The 22,623-nt window shown below is 46.5% G+C and overlaps 2 protein-coding genes across 2 annotated transcripts; one reads left to right on the forward strand and one right to left on the reverse strand.

Annotated features, from left to right (window-relative positions):
* Positions 1–2,513: 2,513 nt before the first annotated feature.
* mex3a (mex-3 RNA binding family member A) lies at positions 2,514–5,579 on the reverse strand (the record flags this gene model as incomplete). Its single annotated transcript, XM_084471488.1, has 2 exons — positions 5,150–5,579; positions 2,514–3,529 (listed from the first exon to the last, which is right to left on the reverse strand). Exons 1-2 carry the CDS (start codon positions 5,562–5,564, stop codon positions 2,514–2,516), a joined length of 1,431 nt encoding a protein of 476 aa, XP_084327614.1. The 5' UTR covers positions 5,565–5,579.
* A 2,792-nt stretch (positions 5,580–8,371) lies between these two features.
* LOC311351512 (lamin-A-like) lies at positions 8,372–22,544 on the forward strand. Its single transcript, XM_084471658.1, has 13 exons — positions 8,372–8,430; positions 9,366–9,751; positions 15,329–15,485; positions 15,761–15,886; positions 16,691–16,861; positions 17,077–17,202; positions 17,335–17,555; positions 17,850–18,306; positions 18,488–18,595; positions 20,040–20,159; positions 20,327–20,398; positions 20,476–20,628; positions 21,223–22,544. Exons 2-13 carry the CDS (start codon positions 9,405–9,407, stop codon positions 21,256–21,258), a joined length of 2,094 nt encoding a protein of 697 aa, XP_084327784.1. The 5' UTR covers positions 8,372–8,430; positions 9,366–9,404; the 3' UTR covers positions 21,259–22,544.
* The last annotated feature ends 79 nt before the right edge of the window (positions 22,545–22,623 follow it).

A 22,623-nucleotide genomic window follows, 5' to 3' on the forward strand; every position in this document is an offset into this window, starting at 1 on the left:
TTGAGTTTTATATTTGTCCAATCTTGGCAACTTAACCCTTACAATTGAACTGTGACACCTGGGAGCTAACATAGAGCCTCTGTGCTGTAGGACCTCCCGAAGATAGTGGGTTGGTTCCCATGTTCAGGAAACAACTAGCGATATCCCATTAACATGCAGTCTCAAAAGTATAAAACTGAGTGTGTGCCCCGTGTGAGGCTGGAGAACAAAGATACAGTCAATGTCGTCTTTTTAGTTTCAAAGTAAGACCAAATTGTACTCTTTGCAGAGTCTGACCATATTATTGCTGTTTCACCCTCCACAGGAGTCTACCGTCGGGCTACAGGCCTCAAGGTTAGTATAGATAGCATCAGGCTGTTCAATGGAATACAACATGGATCTTTATACTGGGTTCAACTTTGTTTTTCATAGACTTTTTTAATTTTAATATGTTTCTTATTTAAATATTTTGAGTAAGATTAACCATTTACATAGTACTATGTTCTCATATTTTTTGCTATCAAGTGTCTCAGGGGATGCGTTTATGAAATGCATTACAAAATATAAATGGAGACAACAATGAGTCTGCCTATCGTGGGCCTCCCGTGGCCATTCCTGTTGCTTACAATAAGGAACCTATCTCGCCTTAGGAAAACACTATGATGTCAGATCAAAGACAGCGCCCTCTAGCCCTAAACTGGGGAACAACAATTGTAACACAAGAGGTAGGGGAGCTCAAATATTCACCATCGATGGTCAGTTTGGTTTCATGGAAATCTATATTCTTTCAATAAGGTGCTTTCCTTTACATATCACGTAAAGTGTTTAATTTTGTTCACATTCTTTTACTCACAAGGCTGTAGGAAGCTACCCTTTCTTTAATTATATTCTTATTTTTTTGGAGAAACTAAGAATTAAGGCAGAAACAGTTCAGCTACCGTGGCGATGAATCGTTGTGTAATTTATATGTATTGTAAGTTCAATTGTATATGGTATTTATGTTTTTTGTATTGGATAGGTAAAGATGTTTGCATGTGCAGGTCTCAGCCTTGAAAATGATCTGTTTTTATAAAAATGATTCATAAAATAAGAACAACCTAAGACAAGTATGTGTGTATTTGTGTAAGCATGTCTGTAAGTTTATGTGACTGTGTGTTGAAGTATGTGTGTATCTGTGTGGTGTGTATGACTGTGAAATGTCTTTCAGCCTTGATGGGAATCCTATGCTGTCCTTTCAATTACAATTTTCTGATCTCTTTGAGGAATCCCAAGGCTGGCCCCTGATTGGCTTGGGGACACTAGTTCCATACTGTGTGTGTGTGTGTGTGTGTGTGTGTGTGTGTGTGTGTGTGTGTGTGTGTGTGTGTGTGTGTGTGTGTGTGTGTGTGTGTGTGTGTGTGTGTGTGTACAGGTGTTACATTTGGTTCGTGAACTGTTTCTGTTTGATCCGACGCTGTGACTCTTTAATGTTGAAAGATAAAAGTGGCGTTCCTGAATGTGGCGTCTGCAGAGTGTTCCGAGAGAAAGGGAGCGAGAGACGGGCCCCACCTGGCGGGGCCATTTCCCTAATCGTCATGACGACCGTGTCGGGCCCCGCAGGCCCCTACTGGGCCCCACGCCACGGCTGGCCCCCAACAATACACTGCAACAATACACCCCAAGCGCAGATGCAGTGCATTGTGGGTCATTATGAAGAGGGGGGGGTAGAGTTAGAACACCTGCTCCACGCCGTACATGCGTTAGGTCTGACAGACTCTCAGAACCAACGAGGACTCAAGATAAATGGTTGATTCCTAGAGCTGGAGCCGGCTCACCAGCCACACGCCTCAGCTGGCTTCCAGGGACATTTGACTGACTTGACAAATTCCTGCCTAAAGAAAGTGTAACCTTCACACGTCACTTTGTCAAACAGTACCTAAATATCTTGTTTCCTACCATAAATATCGCCAGGACAGCCCTACGGCCAAACCAGCCTTCAGACTTTGAAACTAATAATAAACGTACATTTGGAAATAATTCTAAAAAAAACGTTCAATAAATGTCTTACGTTGACCATCGTAAGTTTAAACATATGATTGAAAATGCTATTTTAGATGGAGATGATTCTAAGGTGCCATAAATCTTATTTTTAAATTGGTTCTAATAACAACACATTGCCTCTCGTATAAAACCACTTGATGATAAGATAAAATATTTCAAGAATAAAATTACACTACTGTCTACTTTCCTGAATGAAAACAGCAGTAGTTATAAAAAACAGAAAAAGCAAGGTACTATACTTCTCGTATAAACAAAACCTTTATAAAATATATATGCATATTTATATATATAAAAGAAAAACTAAAAAATATTTCTTATATGTTTTTAGTAAATCAAGCAGTTCTAAAATATCTGCTTGGTCGTTTGGAGATTTAGTGAAAAACAACGAAAAGAAAAGTTTTTAAAAGAACGTAAAGAAGGATGAGCAGGCGATGCACCAGAAGAAGAAGAAGAAGAAGAAGAAGAGCGGAACAGGAAACAGGAAGTGAGTGTCTTTAAGAGAAGATGCGGATGGCTTGCGTCACCAGGCTGTGGCACACCGGGCACTCTGGCTGGCTGCGCTCACAGATGCGCACGGCGCACTCCATGCAGAAGAGGTTGTGGCCGCAGGGCACCAGCGCGGCCGTCACCTTGCTCTCAAAGCACGTCATGCAGTCCCGCATGCTGGCCGGCGGGGAGTCCGGCGCCACCATCCGCCCGGGGAACCCTCCCCCGGTGGTGTTGGGCTCGCTGTGGGCCCGGCGCGCGTGGGCGTGGCCCGCCCCCAGGCCGGGGGACAGCCGGGCCAGTGGGGGCAGGCCGCCGAAGCTCTTGGAGCGCTGCTGGGGGAAGAAGGCCACCTGCTTGTCTGGCTCCGCCCAGCTCTGGACCCCGTCCACCCCCAGAAAGGAGCTGCTCTTCTCCCCGGCCACGCCGTCCGGGAAGTTCTGCCGGTAGCTGCTGGCGAGGGGCTTCCTCCCGGCCGCCAGCCCCCCCCACACCTGCTGCAGCCGGCTCTCCAGCACCGGGCTGCCTCCTCCGCCGCCGTCGCCGCCGCCGCCCCCCAGACAGTCGTTCTCGTTGTTGTGGTCGTGCAGGCCACCGGTGCGGAAGGCGATGTGCGCCTCGATCTCCTCGCGGGCCCGCTCGGCGTTGCCTGGCGAGCCGGTGATCTCGAACACGGGGTCACGGTCCCGGCTCGGGGTCACGATGTAGGTGCAGGTCTGCTGCTGGATGCGCTTGATGGTGGAGCCCTTGGGCCCCACGACCAGCCCCACCACGCGGTAGGGCACCCTCACCTGGATGGTGGTGTGGCCCGGGAGCGGCGCCGGCGGGGACCCGCTGAAGGAGATGCCCAGCTTGTTGCGGGAGGCGCGCAGCATGGAGAAGTGCTCCGCCGCCGAGATGATCTCGCGCCGGGCCAGCGCCACGTCCTCCTTGCGGCCAGTGATGAGGAACACGGGCTCCTCGCCCCGCACCGGGGTCTTGATGTAGGTGTTGGTCTTGGCTCGCAGAGCTTTGATCTTACAACCTGCAGACCACACGGCACACCGTTACACACACACACACGCATTTATATACACACCGTTACACTCACCCACATGTATGTAGATCTAGATACACATATGCACACCGTTACGCACACACCCACACAGATATATTAATTTACACACATGCACATAGCACACGTTACACACACACATTTACAGGCACTTCTTAACAAACAGCACACCATCACACACACACATGCATATATATATATATACATATAGCACACTGTGTGACACAAAGACGCACACCTACATTGATATGCACATATACACACAGCACACCGTGTCACACACACAAGCCGTTATGCACACACATATATACACACGCCACACCATCTAACATACACACGCCATACACACCCACACAGTGTGTGGGTGTGTATGGCCAGGTCTTAGTTGGGTGTATGATTTGGTGTGTGTCTGTCTGTTTGTGGAAGCATAAACTTCAATATCAACGGTATTATACGTATACATATGTATGCAATACAATTCCAACAGTGCGTGTGCCATCATAATTAGAATGTACAGTATATTGAATAATTTGTACACTGTATACAGTATAATATTTACAGTTTACAGTGCATACAGTATATACTGTATTGTTCATATGTATCATATGGGATTTGCAGTATTTATAGTATACACTGTATGTAGTGTATATAATTTACTATATTATATATACACAGTGTATATAAAACATTATGTACATTATATATAGTATACAGTGTAAATAGTGGGCTATATTTATGCTACCCACAGTATGTATAGTATACAGTCTTTAGAGTACTGTCTATATATACTGTATAAACAGAAGGAATAAAGAAAGTTTATAGTAGCTGAGTCAGATCTTTTTAAAAGTTCAGGTTTTTATAAACGAGAGCCCCATTAGCTCATTCATAAACAATATATATTATTTATTTTTATATAAATACATATATGTGATGTGATAAAAACAAGAGAGATACGATAACAACCAATATATTTGTGATACAATCCAACAGAAATATGATAAAAATCCATAGAAATATGATATCCTTATATAAATATGATTGAAAACAATAGAAACACAATAGAAATATGATGAAACCAATAGAAATTGAACAGAAGGAATACGAGACGAATCCGTCTCAGCAGCACGTTGTGTTTCTGTCTCGCGCGTTTCAGACGACAAAGGAAGCAGTGGTCGCGTGCGTCTGGGAGCTGACATTGATGGCGTGGATGTGGAATAATGAGGGGGGTTCTCTAAAATTTCAATTTATTAATCATATCGGAGTCGATCAGTAAATAACCATCTATCCCTATGTTAGGGGCGCACGTGAAGCTGGAATAGTGTAGCAGAGGGTGTGTGTGTGTGTGTGTGTGTGTGTGTGTGTGTGTGTGTGTGTGTGTGTGTGTGTGTGTGTGTTGGGGGGGGGGGGGGACCACCACTCCCTTTTCTTTGTCAATAACACCAGACTCTCACACACAATAACACAACCACTAACACACACCTTAGCCCTATAACACTCACACAGCCCTCACACACTTAAACACCACCACACACCCTCCTATCTGTGCAGTAACTTTAGCAGACTGGAGCTCCGGGGACCGGGGAGACCTACCTTGCCGCCCCACTATCTCGGCCACATGTTCGGAGCTGGGCACCGGCACGCATTCCGTGATGTTGCAGCCCCGTCCCTTGTTGCTGTCTCCGACGGGGGAGGGCGGGCTGTCGTACAGGGCGCTTAGTTTCCCCTTCCCGGGCAGCAGCAGACCCGCCAGGTTATTGTTGTTGTTGCTCCGGTCCTGGAGCCCGGGGTTGGGGGCTCCTCCGTCCCCCTCGCCCTCCCCGAGACCCAGCAGGGACAGCTGGCCCAGCGCGACCCGCAGCGCCCGCCGCGATTCGTCCTCCTCCTCCTCTTCGTCGGGCGGAACCAGCAGAGCCGACGCGTCGCTCCCGTAACCGGCGGCCAGATCCGCGCCGTAGCCGCCGCCGCTTTTCTCCATGATCCCCGCTAGCACCAGCAGGCTCGGCATGGCTGAACAAAGACTGAGACAAAGACGAGGAGCAGAGCGGAGAAAGAGCGCCGTGCCGCCTCCTCCTCCTCCCAACCAACTCCCCCTCTGCGCTAGTCCCTCCCACCGCCCTCCCCTCCTCTCCTACTCTGCCACCACCCCCTCCTCTCCCGGGCTCCCTAGACCAGGCGGGACAAGGGGCCGTCTGCTCGGGCTGTTCTCGGCGGGACTTCTCGGTCCTACCTGGGTCTCCTCTTGCTACTCGGGCCTCCTCCTCACCACCTTTAGGGCTACCCGGGTCTCCTCCTCACCTCCTGTAGGTCTACCGTCTGTAGCATCTCTCAGTCAGCCGGAGGACATAGAGGCGACATCTTTAATGATTACATATATGTGCATTATTGTGCATGGATACTATTATATAACTTGTTGGCTGTAGCTAAAGGTTTTTCATGTTAATATTTAAATAATGTTATCTGACTCAATTGATTGCCTTACCAACTTTAGAAAATGGAGCAACTTTTGAGCAGAAAACTGTCCGCCTGCTGCGCGTCCACGCGGCGCAGTATCGCGCTGTTGCCGCGGCGACGCTGCGCATGGCGGCGCGGGGAGTGCAGAGATTTTGCGTTGGAGTTAGCTTAGCACGCTACGTCGGCGTGGAGAGGTCTGGGGGCTGGTTAGCAGCCGTTAGCTTAGCTTCCCGTCAACGATGCTCGTACACTCCATGTGAACAAAGGAGCGCGCGGCTCGTCTGGTGCCCAGCAGCCTCCCCGAGATGTCCTCGAAACAAGCCACGCCTGATGGCGCCACAATAACACAAAGGCAATCATATTAAACATAAATAACATTACACAAGACGATCATAATAATGATAAATAACACAACGACTATAATATAAATCATAAATTACACAAAGACAACCATGACAATTATGATCAACGACAAATAATGATGATAATAATAACTAGTTTATAGTGATACATAACAATTACGAATAACTTATAATAATTAACAACTATCATCACATATTGTAACTAATCAATAATAAGATCTATGTGAATTCAGTCCCTTTGGGTAAAAGTAATATTTTTTCCACAATTAAGATCAAATCACAACCCAACATCCCTTAATAAAAATGAATATTAAAATTATAATGAATAATAATACAAATTGTGATAATATTATAAATCCACATGCAGCGATGACACATGTAGCGATGATGTCATATGTAAAGATGACGTCACATGATTATGTCATAGGGAACCAGTAGTGATTTCGTAGAAGACACAGGACTCACTCGATTAATCTTCTGAGAGACAGTATGACAGACAGACAGGTAGAGAGACAGACAGGCAGGTAGACTTTTTCAGGTGACTTCATCTTTTTTCCAGCTATTAGGTCATCTCTTGTTCTCCCTCGTTTCTTGTTTTCACATCTCTCTCTCTCTCTCTCTCTCTCTCTCTCTCTCTCTCTCTCTCTCTCTCTCTCTCTCTCTCTCTCTCTAGTGCTGAGTGGTGAGGGTGACCTCACTCTAAGAATAAAATGAAATATTTATATTTCCAACAAGCATTATATATATAAATATATAAGTACGACGTATATACATTAGGGTAATAAAACAATAAAATAATAACCTTTGAATGGACACGGGATTAGGCTTAGTCTGTCTACTGTAAAAAAACGTATTTTTTAATACGGATTTAACTGGTTAAGTTTAATCAATCACTCAATATAAGTCACCAATATTGACTTATATTCCTTATTAAAATGTCTTTAAATGTGTTCAAAATATGACGTTTTATTTAGGCCTAGATAAATAAACACATCAACTGCCGCTAGGGGGCTGTTATTTAGTCCAGGTGACGAAGGTGTGAAATAATTTATAATTAAACCTACTAACACGGCCAGGCTACTTCTGTAACTAACTATAACTAAAACGTCAGCTACTACCAACAGACTCCATGGACTAGACGTGAACTCCCCATAAACCTAAAGATACGGTTCATCATTTGGTGAGTTGCTGAATTGGTGAGTTTTTGGTGAGTTTCTAGCTCAGATGTAGGCCTATTTAGCGGAGACAACTAGACAACTATATTGTCCGGTTAAGATAAGATACTATAATTTAGTATTAATCTTAATAATGCAGAGGGAATATAGTGTATGATTGGCAGGTTTCTGTTATAGTAACCTAATGAATGTCATGTACAAACGGCTAATTGGAGAACTCTGTGGCATGCCCAGGTATTTGCTGTAAAAGGGCCAGCTGTATATTGATGTATGTTCAGGTGTCCATTGATGTAGGTCTACAGGTTCAGCGGTATTGAAGTATTTGCAGGTGTATATTGATGTAGGACTACAAATTCAGCGGTATTGAAGTGCTGGATTGTGTTTGTTTGTTGGGGAGTGTGCGCACTTCCTTCTCCGGCCGGCAGGAGGCGCGGTTGCTCTGTTAATCTCTCTCTCTCTCTCTCTCTCTCTCTCTCTCTCTCTCTCTCTCTCTCTCTCTCTCTCTCTCTCTCTCTCTCTCTCTAGGCCATATAACAAGAACTCTGTATACCATAAATATTATGCAATGAAGGGAATGGCATCAAGGCAAGAATACGTTATACTCTTGTCTGTCAGTAGTAATACTAACTATTTTAATATGTAGATTTATGTAGTATCACTTTGGTGTGTGTGTGTGTGTGTGTGTGTGTGTGTGTGTGTGTGTGTGTGTGTGTGTGTGAGTGTATGACCCTGACTCCTCCTCCTGTGTTTTTTTTTCCTCTTTTTCCCCTCCCGCTCTCGCTGTCAATCCTCCTCCCCCTTTTTCGCTGTCACTCCTCTCACTCCCTCTCTCCTCGGACAAACTGAATTGTCCACCAGTTGAGGAAAGCTCTGCTGACACAAGGTACGTGTGTGTGTGTGTGTGTGTGTGTGTGTGTGTGTGTGTGTGTGTGTGTGTGTGTGTGTGTGTGTGTGTGTGTGTGTGTGTGTGTGTGTGTGTGTGTGTGTGAGAGAGAGTCGAGTAGTTCTTACTAGTTCTCTCTCTTTCCCTTTATAGTTCTGTCTGTCTGTCTGTCTGTCTCTGTCTTTCTCTCTCTCTCTGTCTTTCTCTCTCTCTCTCTGTCTTTTTCTCTTTCTCTCTCTGTCTTTCTCTCGTTCTCTTTCTCTCTCTGGTTAGGGTTATATGGTTCGGAATGTCTTCATTCTAATTTTAGGTTCTGTTTTGTAGTCTTACAAGTTGGCTGTAAACAAACCTTCTACTGTCTAATACCTTGTGTATACTATAGTTCTATAGTGTAATGGTGTACTGTGTACTCAAATACCTGGTTTATAGTATAGTTCTATAGTCTAATGTATGGTTCTTTCTAGTACATGGTGCATACTATACTATAGTGTTATGTTCCACGGTTTACTTCTGTCTAATACATGGTTTATACTAGTTTTTACTATAGCGTAAGGGTCTAATGTGTGGTTCTGTCTAGTACCTGGTACATACTCATGGTCTAATGTGTACTTCTGTTCTGTCTTAATACCTGGTTTATCCTATACTATAGTCCTATAGTGGAATTGTCTACTATGTGCTTCCGTCTTATACTTATACTATAGTCTGTGGTTTCGGGTTGGATATGTCTTATGAGTGTCAAATGTTGACCCTAAATGGACGTGCAAAGTCTCACGTGCACTTCTATAGACAGGAGGAATGTTAAGGGTCTTTGATGTACCAGCAGGATTAACCATCATGCATCATGGTTAGCTACCTGCTAGTGTGTCAGTTATCTACTTATACATATAAATATATATATATATATATATATATAATGATTTCTCGTTTTCCGCCAGTCTTTCCTGTCAAACTCGTCGAGCCACTGTCCCGTTACCATGGAAACCCCAAGCCAGAAGCGAAGCGGGCGCGAGTCCAGCGGGCGCATGCGGTCGCCGGCGCGCATCACACGTATGCAGGAGAAGGAGGACCTCTGCAACCTCAACGACCGTCTGGCCGTCTACATCGACAAGGTGCGCTCGCTGGAGTCTGAGAACGCGGGGCTGCGGATGCGCGTCACCGAGACGGACCTGGAGGTGACCCACCAGCTGTCCGGGGTGAAGGCCGCCTACGAGACGGAGCTGGCGGACGCTCGCAAGTCCCTGGACCAGGTGGCCCGGGAGCGCGCCCGCATGCAGCTGGAGCTGGGCAAGATCAGGGAGGAGTACGGGGCGCTCAAAGCCAGGTAGGACCCTCCCCTCAGGGACTAGCAACACACCTGTAGCCCGGGTGTGCACTAGGAAGTAGGAACACTGTTTTAGCCGAGGTAGAAAAACAGGAACTAGGGACACGCCTGGATCCAAGATGAAGTAACACACCTGTAGCCCAGAGGAAGCTGGCACACAGCATAAGAATAACCCCACGATCAATCATATTTGTATATATAAGTATGCAGTGGTATGTTGCTGGTTAGGTTTGTGTGTATACAAGTTGGTTCTGATTGTTAGATGATGTAGCTGGTTAGTGGGTGTAGCTGTAGAGAAGGTGCAGAGAAGAACTGAAGGCTTAGTTATAGTTCCACGTCGACGCAACGCAAGGGGGTTTACGGACCCAGTACGTCCTTGCGGACCCTCCTTGTGTCCACCGCAAGGGCCTGACGCGCGCCTCCCAAATATTATAACCTTGCGTCGCACGCAGCAGCAAGGGCTGTGATTGGTCCGCTCACTAAAACCCGACACAGAACCAAAACAGGTTCCCGACTGCGTCGAAGCGTCTGCGTTGTCATTGCGTTGCGTCGACGTGGAACCATAACTGACCCTTAAGTCAGTACCAACAGGGCTAATGGAGTAGAGGTGTCACATTCCTGGGTGAGAGAACAGGAGGGGTGGGGTAGAACAGGAGGGGTGGGGTAGAACAGGAGGGGTGGGGTAAAACAGGCGGGGTGGGGTAGAACAGGAGCGCTGGGTGCTGGGCAGTGTTGGTAACGTTAGTATCACACCTCCTGCAGCCATTGGGTGGTGACTCACAACCCAAACACACACCGCCTTTCATCAACAGCTCGGTCTGTCCCAGGCATGCGGTATCCTGCTTAAAGAAAGGATGTAGCCATTTAGCATCGCCTGGCTGCTAGGGCATGGGCTTCTTCAACCAATTGCATCTGCGAGCTAGCTGATGAGGAGTGATGATGCTAACAGCTGGAAGTTACCGTGGTAGCTTAATGATGATGCTTACAGCTAGGAAGTATCACTGGTAGCTTAGTGGTGATGCTAACAGCTAGGAGTTATCATGCTTGCTGAGTGGTGACTCCAGCAGTAGCTGTGCTAGCATCCAAGGTGGCCATATGATGATGTAATGCAAGCAGCATTACAGCACCAGGCAGGGACAGACTTGTATCAGGCTAGTCCACAACTGTTTACAGTACCAACTCACTCGCACAACAGCACATTTGTGGTGTTGAAACCACAGCCTATCTAAAGAATGTCTTAATGGGAAGACGATAAGCAATATCTTGGAATTTAGATATACGAGGAATCATTTAGATAAGATTATGTAGAATTGAGATAAAACGATATAATTAAGATTAAGCCTAAGGGTTATAGTTACGATCACACCTACAAAGCTCTAAAAGCAGGTATTAGGTGTGTAGTGTGTCAGTGGATAGAAGTGGTGAGGTATGTTGGCGTGAAATAGTGTGAGGTGTGTTAGTTTACGACAGGTAAGGGTGTGGTCGAGGATCTTTTGTGGCAGGTCTGTTGTGAAGCCAGCTGTGAAGATGAAAATTTCTATTTGATGTGCGAACAAAGCTAGGTGTAGCTAGCAGGTGTTGAGAGGGAGGACTTCTGGTTGGAGGCTGGTTAAACCTGGGTGGTGTTGAGAGGAAGGACTTCTGGGTGGAGGCTGGTTAAACCTGGGTGGTGTTGAGAGGAAGGACTTCTGGGTGGAGGCTGGTTAAACCTGGGTGGTGTTGAGAGGAAGGACTTCTGGGTGGCGGCTGGTTAAATCTGGTTTGTCGACACTCCATGTTTGGTTGCCATGGAGCTCAGGAATCTTGGCTGGTCTGTGTGGTTATCTCCTGGGACAGGGAACGGATCCCTTTCAAGGTTCACGGTTAGCAGTTAGCAAAACACACCAAACTAGTTGACCCACTCACAACCGCACAAGTACCTTCATATGGGTACGCTTTGTATACTTTCAGTTCAACTGCCCCGGGTGTGGAAGGGGGCTGTTAGAACAGCTGTATGTATGCAGCACAACATTTGCGCACAACTGTTGAGCCCGGAGCGCCTGTGTGGGTGGGGGGGTTGGGGGGTTGTGGGGTTGTGGGGTTGTTGTGGGTGGGTGGTCGGTGGTCAGTGGACAGTAGTCTGTAGTCCAGCCTAAAGCTCCAAACTGCTACATGTCTTCAAACTGATCCTCACTTTTGAATAATGTCCAGCCACACTCTCTCAGGTTTTTTTTTATTATTCCAGCTACTTATTTATTATGTATTATTTATCTATACATTTATTTATTTATTTATTTATTTATTAATCCATCACTTTTTGTCATATCTATGTTGTTGCTTAATGGAATCCTGCAATGCTCTGTTCTGGGAAAGGTTGTGAAACACACTTTTGGGAATTCTTGGTTTGAATATAAATGCCTTCACCGGCACTCCCTTTGGTGCTCAGGCGTGTCTTAGGCAGGGGCTACAGGTATGGCTGTGGGAGGGGCTACAGGTAGGGCTGTGGGAGGGGCTACAGGTAGGGCTGTGGGAGGGGCTACAGGTAGGGCTGTGGGAGGGGCTACAGGTAGGGCTGTGGGAGGGGCTACAGGTAGGGCTGTGGGAGGGGCTACAGGTATGGCTGTGGGAGGGGCTACAGGTAGGGCTGTGGGAGGGGCTACAGGTAGGGCTGTGGGAGGTGCTACAGGTGTGGCTGTGGGAGGGGCTACAGGTAGGGCTGTGGGAGGGGCTACAGGTAGGGCTGTGGGAGGTGCTACAGGTGTGGCTGTGGGAGGTGCTACAGGTGTGGCTGTGGGAGGTGCTACAGGTGTGGTTGTGGGAGGTGCTTAATGTGTGGTTGTGGGAGAAGCTACAGGGGAAAAATAATATTTCCATGGCTGTTGATAGCGTAAAGGCACTATCAACCATCTTTTGGAACCAGACAACTGCTAGTAGGCAGCTGGTCTAGAATGACAATTGCACACACACACACACACACACACACACACACACACACACACACACACACACACACACACACACACACACACACACACACACACACACACACACACACACACACACACACACACACAGAACAATGGAAAGAAAGAAAATGGGGAGAGGAAGAGGGAGAGTGGGGAAAGGAGAGAGGGTAGATAATTCCAGGTCCCTTGGTAGCATGGGCGTGCCCAAAGCATGACCATGCGGTGGGTTATGTAAAATCTGTTTGATTCTGTCTTCTCCCAAACTCTATAATCTAAACAGGCTGCTGTTTAGAACATCCGGAATGTGTAAGTGCATCGGACTGGAGAGAGTTAACCAGAACACTGGGAACTCTGTGTGTTTCCAGTTTCATTAGACAATGAGAGGAAAGCTTTGCAAAGAGTCATTGGAAAATATTCCTACACTTTACATTTAACAACCTCTGTCCTGAACCTTACCCTGAGTAATAAACAGAGGAATGTTTCTGTAGTCCTCTTCGATAATAGCTACTCCAAGCCTCAGCTACCCCATTCCCAATCTCCAACCTCTCTGTTGATAATCCCTGCAGTATACATTAAAGCTGTTGCTAATATTCTGATACATTAGATACTATCCATATACATGCTATACAACAGAATAGCTTTGCTTCACACTTCCACACTAGACTCTTGTGAGTATTCGGTCGGCACTTTCTGGGTCGCTTCTTCTTTGTGCAGGGAAAGCATTTCCACAGCTGGTTCAGATTGACATGGTATTTTACCAATAAAGGTTCACCATTCATTTGATGCCAGACCCTCACGGTATAAATCCTAGCAAAAGTGATTTAATTATTTCTATAACCTATTTCACATTCAGTTACAGCTCTCCTTTCCTGTGCAGATTATGGACGGGGCGTATTAACTCTAGTATCCATCAACCCTCATTATGTCTTAGTGTCAACCCCCATAATGTCTTAGTTTCAGCCCTCATAATATCTTGATATATACCCACTGATAAGGTCTTACTTTGTACTCATGGAGTGATATAGTCTGTGTATACTACTAACCCAGTGATAAGGTCTCAGTGTATACTAACCCAGTGATATTGTAGCGTAATGTTGTAAGGCTAAATGCAAGCCATGCCGACGGATCTTACTCCCTCTTAAAGGGAGCAGAATTCCCCTTCCTCAGCTAGATGTTTAACCAGTGACTCATCCCTACGAAACAAAGCAGGCCACAGATTCACAGCAGCTTGTGTTCCCTCAGGACTGGAGACGACGTACGAACACGTGACAGCCGCAAACGTTCTAAACTCAGAACATTGGATCTCATAGCAGCTTTCATGCCTCAATGGTTATACCTAGTATGCTAGGCTAAAGGCTAGGTGTCTATATGCTAGCAGGCTAAAGGCTACTGGCCAGCCTGGGGCAGCCTGCAATATGCTAGCAGGGTAATGGATAGTAGTCTGGTGTCTTTAGGCTATAAGGCTACGGGTGAAGATTATTGGATGTGATAGTAGGCTAAGGGGTCTGATTTATTTATAAATATGGCAGCAGACATGGGGCTAGCAGTCTGAAGTCTAGTAGGTTAAACAGTCTGGTATCTTTATCATAGTAAGATAAAGGCCAGAAATCTGTCTGTCTATGTGCCAGCGGACTACGGGCAAGTGTGAAATGTTAACCTGCTGGCCTAAACGCTACTGGCCTCTAGCCCACGGCTGAGGCTAGCAGCCCGCTAGCTGTCTTTGTGTGGAAACTTTTTTTTTTTTTAACTCAGGGAATGTTTCCAGTGTGTGTGTGTGTGTGTGTGTGTGTGTGTGTGTGTGTGTGTGTGTGTGTGTGTGTGTGTGTGTGTGTGTGTGTGTGTGTGTGTGTGTGTGTGTGTGTGTGTGTGTGTGTGTGTGTGTGTGTGTGTGAGAGCAGATGTTTGTTGTTAGTGTGTAGAAAGGTGCCCATAGAAAATATAACTCCATGGCTCCTATGCCCTTCACATTAAAAGTCCCCAATGTGGTTCATGGTGTGTTCCAGATGCCTCAGACACCAGCCTTCCGAGTTGCACTTGTGACTTATATTCCTGTCTCGTAGCACTTATAGCGTTCCCGTTAGTCTTTGTGATCGTGTCATGTCATTGGCTAGTCGTTGTTATTGTTAGATACATTAGCCTCTTTAGCAAACCAGACTTTACATTGTATTGCATGCACAGCAATGCATAAATTGGTGACTGGAATAAAGCAGCAATGTAATCAAGGGTGTAAGAGCATTTAAAATCAACATTAAAATGACCAACGTGGTACAAATAAAAAGAAAATAAATCTCTTCACAGGCGCAGACATTTTTGTGTTTGTTTTCCTCACCGAGCTCGGTCTACTCTCAGAATTCCGAGTGGGGCAGACAAAAAGGGGGTGTGCCTCCGAGAAATGCTGCAAGAAAGCTGGGAGATTTCCCCACTTACAACTCGGAAGGCTGGTGTCCGAGGCATCTGGAACACACCATGACTCTAGTACTGTACAATAGTTCACTTCACATTAAAAGTCCCCAATGTGGTCTGACTCTAGTATTGTAGAATTGTTTGTTTCAAATTACAAGTTCCTAGAGTTGTCTGACTCCAGTACGGTAATCCCTTCAAATTAAGAGCGTGGTTGTTGCTCCCTGTCCAGGAACGGTAAGAAGGAGTCTGACCTGGAGGCGGCGCTGCTGCGTCTCAGGGACCTGGAGGCTCTGTTCAACTCTAAGGACGCCTCGCTCTCTACGGCCCTGGGCGAGAAACGATCCCTGGAAGCCCAGGTCAAGGACCTCAGTGCCCAGCTGGCCAAGGTAGGACCTAGGATTCTAGAAACCATCACTATAGGAATCAGGACTCTAGTACCTAGGAACCAGGACTCTCGGGACCTAGGGCTCTAGGTCTCGTATCAAGGACTCTGTCTGTAGCTGCACTCTGTGATCCAGCTGCTGGCCAAACCATGATCCTACAGTTAATATTATAATTTGAAGGGTTAGGCATGTCACTTAGTTAAAGGTTTGAGGTGAAGTCACTAAATAAATTTTCTCTTTCTCTCTCTTCTCTTTCTCTATCACTCCCCACCCCTCAGTCAGAGGCCGGGTTGGCGGAGGCCCGAGCTAAACTCCAGGAGCAGATGTTGCAGAGGGTGGACGCTGAGAACCGCCTGCAGACACTGAAGGAGCAACTGGAGTTCCAGAATAACCTCTATACCGAGGTCTACACCACGCCAACTCTTCTCACTACAGCAAGGGCTACGCTAGGCTAACTCTGCTAGCTAGTGCTAGGTCTCCGCTATGCTAACTCTGCTAGCTACAAATAGGTCTCCGCCAGGCTTGACTTCACAGCTATGAAGAAAAAGAAAGTTTGCGCTCGTCAGTCATCAGACTTTAGATATTGATCTAGTCTGATGACAAGCGAGCGCACCCTTGTTCAACTTTCTCTTTCTTCATGTTTGTTCTAATCATGTTGATTGAGGCAGGTCAAACTAGACATACACTCGCCATTGTAGAAATACACTTGGCAAAAATCACTTCTGGAAGCTACGCTAACTCTACTATCTACAGCGTGATCTCCGCTGCGCTACTCCGCTAGGCACAGCTAGGTCTCCACCACGCTCACTCCACTAGCAGCAGCTAAAGGGCTCTTTATGGTTCCACGTTGACACAACGCAAGGGGGTTACGGACCCCTTACCTCCTTGCGGACCCTCCTTGCGGACCCTCCTTGCGTCTACCGCAAGGGCCTGACGTGCGCCTCTCAAAAATTGTAACCTTCCGTCGAGGCGACGCAGCTGCAAGGGCTGTGATTGGTCCGCTCACTAAAACCCGACGCAGGACCACAAACGTTCACGGCTACGTCGACGCGTCTGCGTGGTCCTTGCGTTGCGTGAACGTGGGACCATAAAGAGCCCTTAAGTGCCCGCTAGGCTATTTCTGCGAGCTAAAAAGCCACTGTTCAGCTTATCTGCCGATCCAGGTATTGATTTTAGATCGCTTTTTTTGTGTGTCTGTGTGTGTGAAGGAACTGAAAGAGACTAAGCATCGCCATCAGTCTCGTCTGGTGGAGCTGGACAGCGGGCGCCAGCTGGAGTTTGAGAGCATGATGGCGAGCGCGCTGGCTGACCTCCGAGTCCAACACGAAGAGCAAGTGGCTCTCTACAAGGAGGAGCTGGAGAGGACCTACACCTCCAAGGTAGGCACACACACACACACACACACACACACACACACACACACACACACACACACACACACACACACACACACACACACACACACACACACACACACACACACACACACACACACACACTCCACTGTATTGTAGTAGCTCTGTGAGTAATGTTGGCGGGGAGCGGGGTGTTGGCGGTTAGCATGTCTCTAGCCGTGATGCTGTCTGTGTGCTAGCTTGAGAACGCGTGCGTGTCGGCGGAGAGGAAGAGTCACCTGATGGACGCGTCTCAGGAGGAGCTGAGTGAGAGCCGCCTCCGCATAGACACCATGACCTCCCAGATGAGCAAGATGCAGAGCCAGGTACGCACGCACAAACACGCACGCACGCACACGCACACGCACAGAGAAACACTCAGACAGAGAAACACACACACAAAAGACAGGAAGACAATTCTAAACGTAAACGTCCTATGTTTGTGTGCGTGCGTTCAGCTCTCGGCGCGGGACACTCAGCTGCGGGAGCTGGAGGAGGAGCTGAGGCAGGAGCGCGAGGTGTGGAGGAGGCGCCTGGAGGAGAAGGAGCTGGACATAGCGGAGATCCGCAGCAGGATGCAGCAGCAGCTGGACGACTACCAGGAGCTGCTGGACGTGAAGCTGGCCCTGGACATGGAGATCAGCGCCTACCGCAAGCTGCTGGAGGGGGAGGAGGAGAGGTAGCTCCGCAGCCGCTCAGAGAGACTCTCCAGGGGGGTGGATGCAGAGGGATACGGTCACAGGGCCAATACCCCTGGGTAGGGCCGAGGGGAATGTGAAAAGTCAGAATCACAATTATTTTGGTCCATATTGAAATCACGATTATTCAAATGTTTTTTGGGTTTTTTTTGAGAAGTTTTGAGAACTTTGAAATTTCCCCTTGACCAATCAGAATGCACAGAATGTCGCATGCAACGGCTGCGTAATAGGACTCAGGGTGAACCCTCTCCCCCCTCTCCCCCCTCTCCCCCCAGGCTGCGTCTCTCCCCCAGCCCCAACACCAGGGTGACGGTCAGCCGGAGCTCCGCCTCCAGCCACAGCCGCTCCATGCTGTCCGGGGGGCTGGTGTTCTCGTCCCCCCCCGTCGTCTCCTCAAGCCGCTCCTCCTCAAGCCAGGCCAAGAAGCGTCGCCTTGACGGCTCCAGCGTGGCGGCGTCCGGTGCGGAGTTGTCGGGCGGGGCGGCGTCAGGTGGGGCAGCGTCAGGTGGGGCAGCGTCAGGTGGGGCGGCGTCAGGTGGGGCAGCGTCCGGCGGGGCGGCGTCCGGCGGGGCGGCGTCCGGCGGGGCGGCGTCCGGCGAGACGGCAGCAATGACGGGAGTGGTGGTCACCAGAACTAAGATCACCCAGAATGCCTCAGCCAGCGGCCGCGTCACCGTGGACGAGGTCGACATGTATGGCAAATATGTCCGCCTCAGCAACAAGTCAGACGAGGTGGGTGACGTTGTGTTGTAGATTGTGTTGGGTGTTGTAGATTGTGTTGGATGTTGTAGATTGTGTTGGATGTTTTGTTGTAGATTGTGTTGGATATTGTGTTGAGTGTTGTGGTGGGTGTTGTAGATTGTGTTGGCTGTTGTGTTGGACCTTTACCGGATGGATGTTTGTTTGGATGCAGGACCAGCTACTTAGTCATTGGACAATCCAGAGGAAGGAGGGGAGCAGCGAAACAATCAGCTACAAGTTCCCACCCAAGTTCACCCTGAAGGCTGGAGCCACCGTCACAGTGAGTCTGTCTGTCTGTCTGTCTGTCTGTCTGTCTGTCTGTCTGTCTGTCTAACTTAAACAAGCAGAAGTAACAGGCAGGTTGAAACCGGAAGACTGCCAGACTTCAAATATTAACTGACTAAACTACTCTAAACTCACAGAACGACACTAAAATAAACCACCAGAACAACACTCAACTCAGGTATTTGAATGACACTAGAACTACATAAAACTAAAGTAACTGAGCCTCGCGAAAGTAACTGAAGGAGAATAAAGTAACTGAACGACATAAAACTAAAGTAACTGAACGCCTTTAAAGTAACTGAACGCCTTTAAAGTAACCAAATGACCCTAGGGTAACTGAACGACATGAAACTTAAGTAACTGAATGACCCTACAGTTCATGAAACTAAAGTAACTGAACGATGCTAAAGTAACTAAACAACACTCTATTAGTATCACTATTTACTAAGGACCAGCCGGACATTCAACTGAAACTCGTATTATGACTAACGGCCAGTTAGTCATAGCCTGGTGCTACCAGACCATCGTACTTCATTTCATTTGTACAGAAGGTCTGGAACTGCTGTAATTGGCAAACGTTCACTCACTTGGAGGCGGGTGTCTGTTGAAGTTTAAAACTATTGGATCTGCCCAGTGCCACTCTGGATCTGCCATAACCAATCGCAATAGCGTTTGGTCGTGACGTATGTCATACGCCGGGACCGGCCGGAAACTACGTTGCGCGCATGCGCAGGCTGTGTACACAAACAAAACAAGATGAAGCGTGAAGATGTCTGTCAACGATAGCTGCAGGTTTTGTTCATCTAATTTTAGAGTTCAAGGAACAATTACAAATTCTACATTAATATTCGATAGTAAGGACAGAGATAATGTTTGCAGTCAACTGTCGAGGCTGGGTCTTGTCATTGACAATACGTCGCTACTTCGACGTCATCGTTCTCAGCCACTTCCTCTGTTCGCTGATTGGTCACACAGAAATTTGTTCGGGCAAAATCCCACTAACAAGCCCCAGCCCCAGACTGACTACTGAAGGGAAAATGAAATTTGGGCGGAAGTAGGTGGGCGGGCGGAGCCAGGCTAAGTTAGTCATACATTGAAGTGTCAAATACAACAACCATTTACTTTTTGTGGGTATTCTGCCAGTCAGCACTGGCCAGCTCAACGCTCTCTCTGATAATTAGGGGTGTCTTTCAATGCTGCCTGTGAAGCCTCAGACACTGTTCTGTGATTAAGAGCTATACAAACAAGTGGACTTTGATTTGCAGCCGGTTCTGTACTTCATGGAGGGTTGATTTGCTGTAATCCCTGCCAGGCATGGCTGCTCTGACTGGCATTGAACTAATTAACAGGTCGTCTGCTGGACAAACAAGAACTACACATAGACAGATCTGTCTGCTTGCCTGTCTGTCACTAACCCTGTCTGAACTTTGACCCTGTAGGTGTGGTCGTCCGGAGGGGGAGGGGTCCACAGCCCCCCCACAGACCTGGTCTGGAAGACCCAGACGTCCTGGGGCACTGGGGACCTGATCGAGACCCTGCTGGTCAACACCACTGGAGAGGTCGGCTCCTCTTCCTCATCCTACGCTCTACCTCCTCCTTTTTTTTTTATTCCTCTCTTCTTGTTGCTCGTCCCCTTCGTCACTCTCTGCCTCCTTCTCCTCTCCTCTCTCTCTTTCTCCCCTCTCTCCTGTGACCTGACCTTTCTGTGACCTTTCTGTTTGCCTAGGAGATGGCGATGAGGAAGGTGACCCGCTCCTTGTTCCAGGAGGGTGACGATGAGGCGGAGGCGGAGGAGGAGGTAGGTTACTCTCTCTACTTCTGGCTGATCTGAAGGCCGGTCCAGGTTTGTGAGCGCTGCTCTGTCGCCCCCTGCAGGGCTCTCACGAGTACAACCTGCGCAGCAGAACGGTCATCTGTGACTCGTGCGGCCAGCCGTCGGAGCGCGACACCTCCTGCGGCGGCGGCGGGCTGCCAGAGGGCATGCTGGGACATACATACATCTTTGGAAACAACCAACGCAGCAGACAGGTAGCTGATGATTCCTTCTCAACGAACTTTACATTTTTCCTGCTGTACTTTAATGTTGTCTACTGTACTCTACAATATTCTACTGTAATGTACGTTGACATGCTACTGTATTTTTCTGTACTCTACTTACCCGTACTTTAACATAGTTCACTGTACTTTACTGTTCTTTACAGTACTTTTACTGAACTTTACTGTGCTAAACTGTATTTTAACAAACATCGCTGTATTGCACTTTACCGTACTCAACCTAACCCTACTTAACCGTACCTAACATACCATATTTTTGCCTATTTTACTGTACTTCACTGTACTCTACAGTACTCGACTTAACTGTACTTTACAAAACTTAATTTACTGGATTATAGATCTCAGATTATATATGTAGGATCTATTATTTATTTATCGGACCTAATGATATATGTATGCATGTTTTATATTTAAGGACACCTGTATTTATTATTTATTGTATGTAACAATATGTGAAAGTACTATTTATTTCTATAATATATCATTCAGTCAGTTATATACGATTATTTATTTCCTCATTCATTTTTCTTTATCACTCTCTCCCACCTCCGGTCTGTTGTCCTCCAGGGGGCGCTGAAGGCAGAGTCATGCTGTGTCATGTAGAGACCCTCCTCTTCCTCAACGGGAAAAAAATTATGCTGGAGTTTGTACTTAAGTTTCCTTTCTTTTCTTTTTTAACGTTTTTTTTGTTTTGTGAAGTGGATCTAGGTTTAAAATAAACTCATCATCATCAACACTTTATCTTAACGGTAACTAAAGTGAAATGAAAGCTTGAGTTATGTTTCATAAAGTTGAGGATGTACCTCTAAAGGTAAAGGATTAAAAGTTTACTAGAGGATAACAAAACTTGTAGTTTGATGATAAGGAAAACTGTATACCCAGCAGTATAAAGCTAGTAACAGTAAAATTTATATTTAGTAAATTAGATTATGGTTCTGGAAGATCCAGAAGTTGATGTTACTCAGGATCCAAGCTGGATATTTTGGTTGAGGTATTAAATTGATCAAAGTCTAAATGTAACAAAATAACAATGATCAATTAATTATTGTGGACCTTGTGGTAACGTTAAAAGTATGTTGTTTTTTCGTTTAAATACTCTACTTCTTTATACTTGTATACTTAAAATATATTCTTATATTATACTTGTGTTTTATACTTTATTTCTACCGATGCTAACTAGGTTGTTTCCTTCATGGAGCATGTAGAAAGAGGATCTATAGGTCACGTGATCAGCACCGGGGTCATGTGACTAGTGTGTTGGGGAGCTTTCAGGATCAGCTCTTGGAGGGTTCATTCACACTGCACACGTCCATTGACGGAGGGCGTGTCTGACGTATGGGAGAGTAGTCTTTGTAGATGCATGAATGAAAACGCTTCCCGCTAGTAAAGGTTAGATATTATGGTGAGAGGGTTAAGCGGTTAGAGTGAGGGTTAGGGGGATGCTTTCTGACTTTGAGACTTATATAGTGTCTGGCAGCTTTAACTGATTCTACAAGACGTGCTTCAGTTCTCATTATTTTTACACCTTTTGCATTTGTACTGTACTTTTATACCAATAGTTAGATTGGTTTTAGTATCCATGGTCGAGTGAAGTGGACTTTAAGACTTGTGATAAGACCAGTCAATATAATACTGTGCTATGTCTCTTGTCTCTCTAAAAGAAAACACTTTTCAATATTTTTGTCATTTAAAAAGAGCATTAAAATTGTATTATTATTATTTTTTTAATAAGTATGTATGTATCTTTGGCGCTACATTGCTAGTTTTTACATTCATATAACCAAACACATTGCAGTCCAACCCTAGCAGGTTCGATTTTTGGAAAGATTTAATTTGAGAATGGGTAGATAAAAATCTATTTATTCAGCTCAGGTGGGTTTTGTTTAAATTTATTTCACGTTACTGTGAAAAGCCATACAACTGCAACCATGGGGTCAAGGGGCTTTTGATTTTTTTTTAAGAAAAATG

Source organism: Micromesistius poutassou (assembly GCF_964030765.1).
Source record: "Micromesistius poutassou genome assembly, chromosome: 8".
In the NCBI taxonomy this organism is placed as follows: Eukaryota; Metazoa; Chordata; class Actinopteri; order Gadiformes; family Gadidae; genus Micromesistius; species Micromesistius poutassou.

Coding starts and splice junctions, on each gene's coding strand:
- LOC311351512 (XM_084471658.1), top strand. CDS start 9,405: ATGGAAACCCCAAGCCAGAAGCGAAGCGGGCGCGAGTCCAGCGGGCGC. Junction 15,887..16,690: donor AGAATAACCTCTATACCGAG/GTCTACACCACG, acceptor GTGTGTGTGAAG/GAACTGAAAGAGACTAAGCA. Junction 17,556..17,849: donor CTGGAGGGGGAGGAGGAGAG/GTAGCTCCGCAG, acceptor CTCTCCCCCCAG/GCTGCGTCTCTCCCCCAGCC.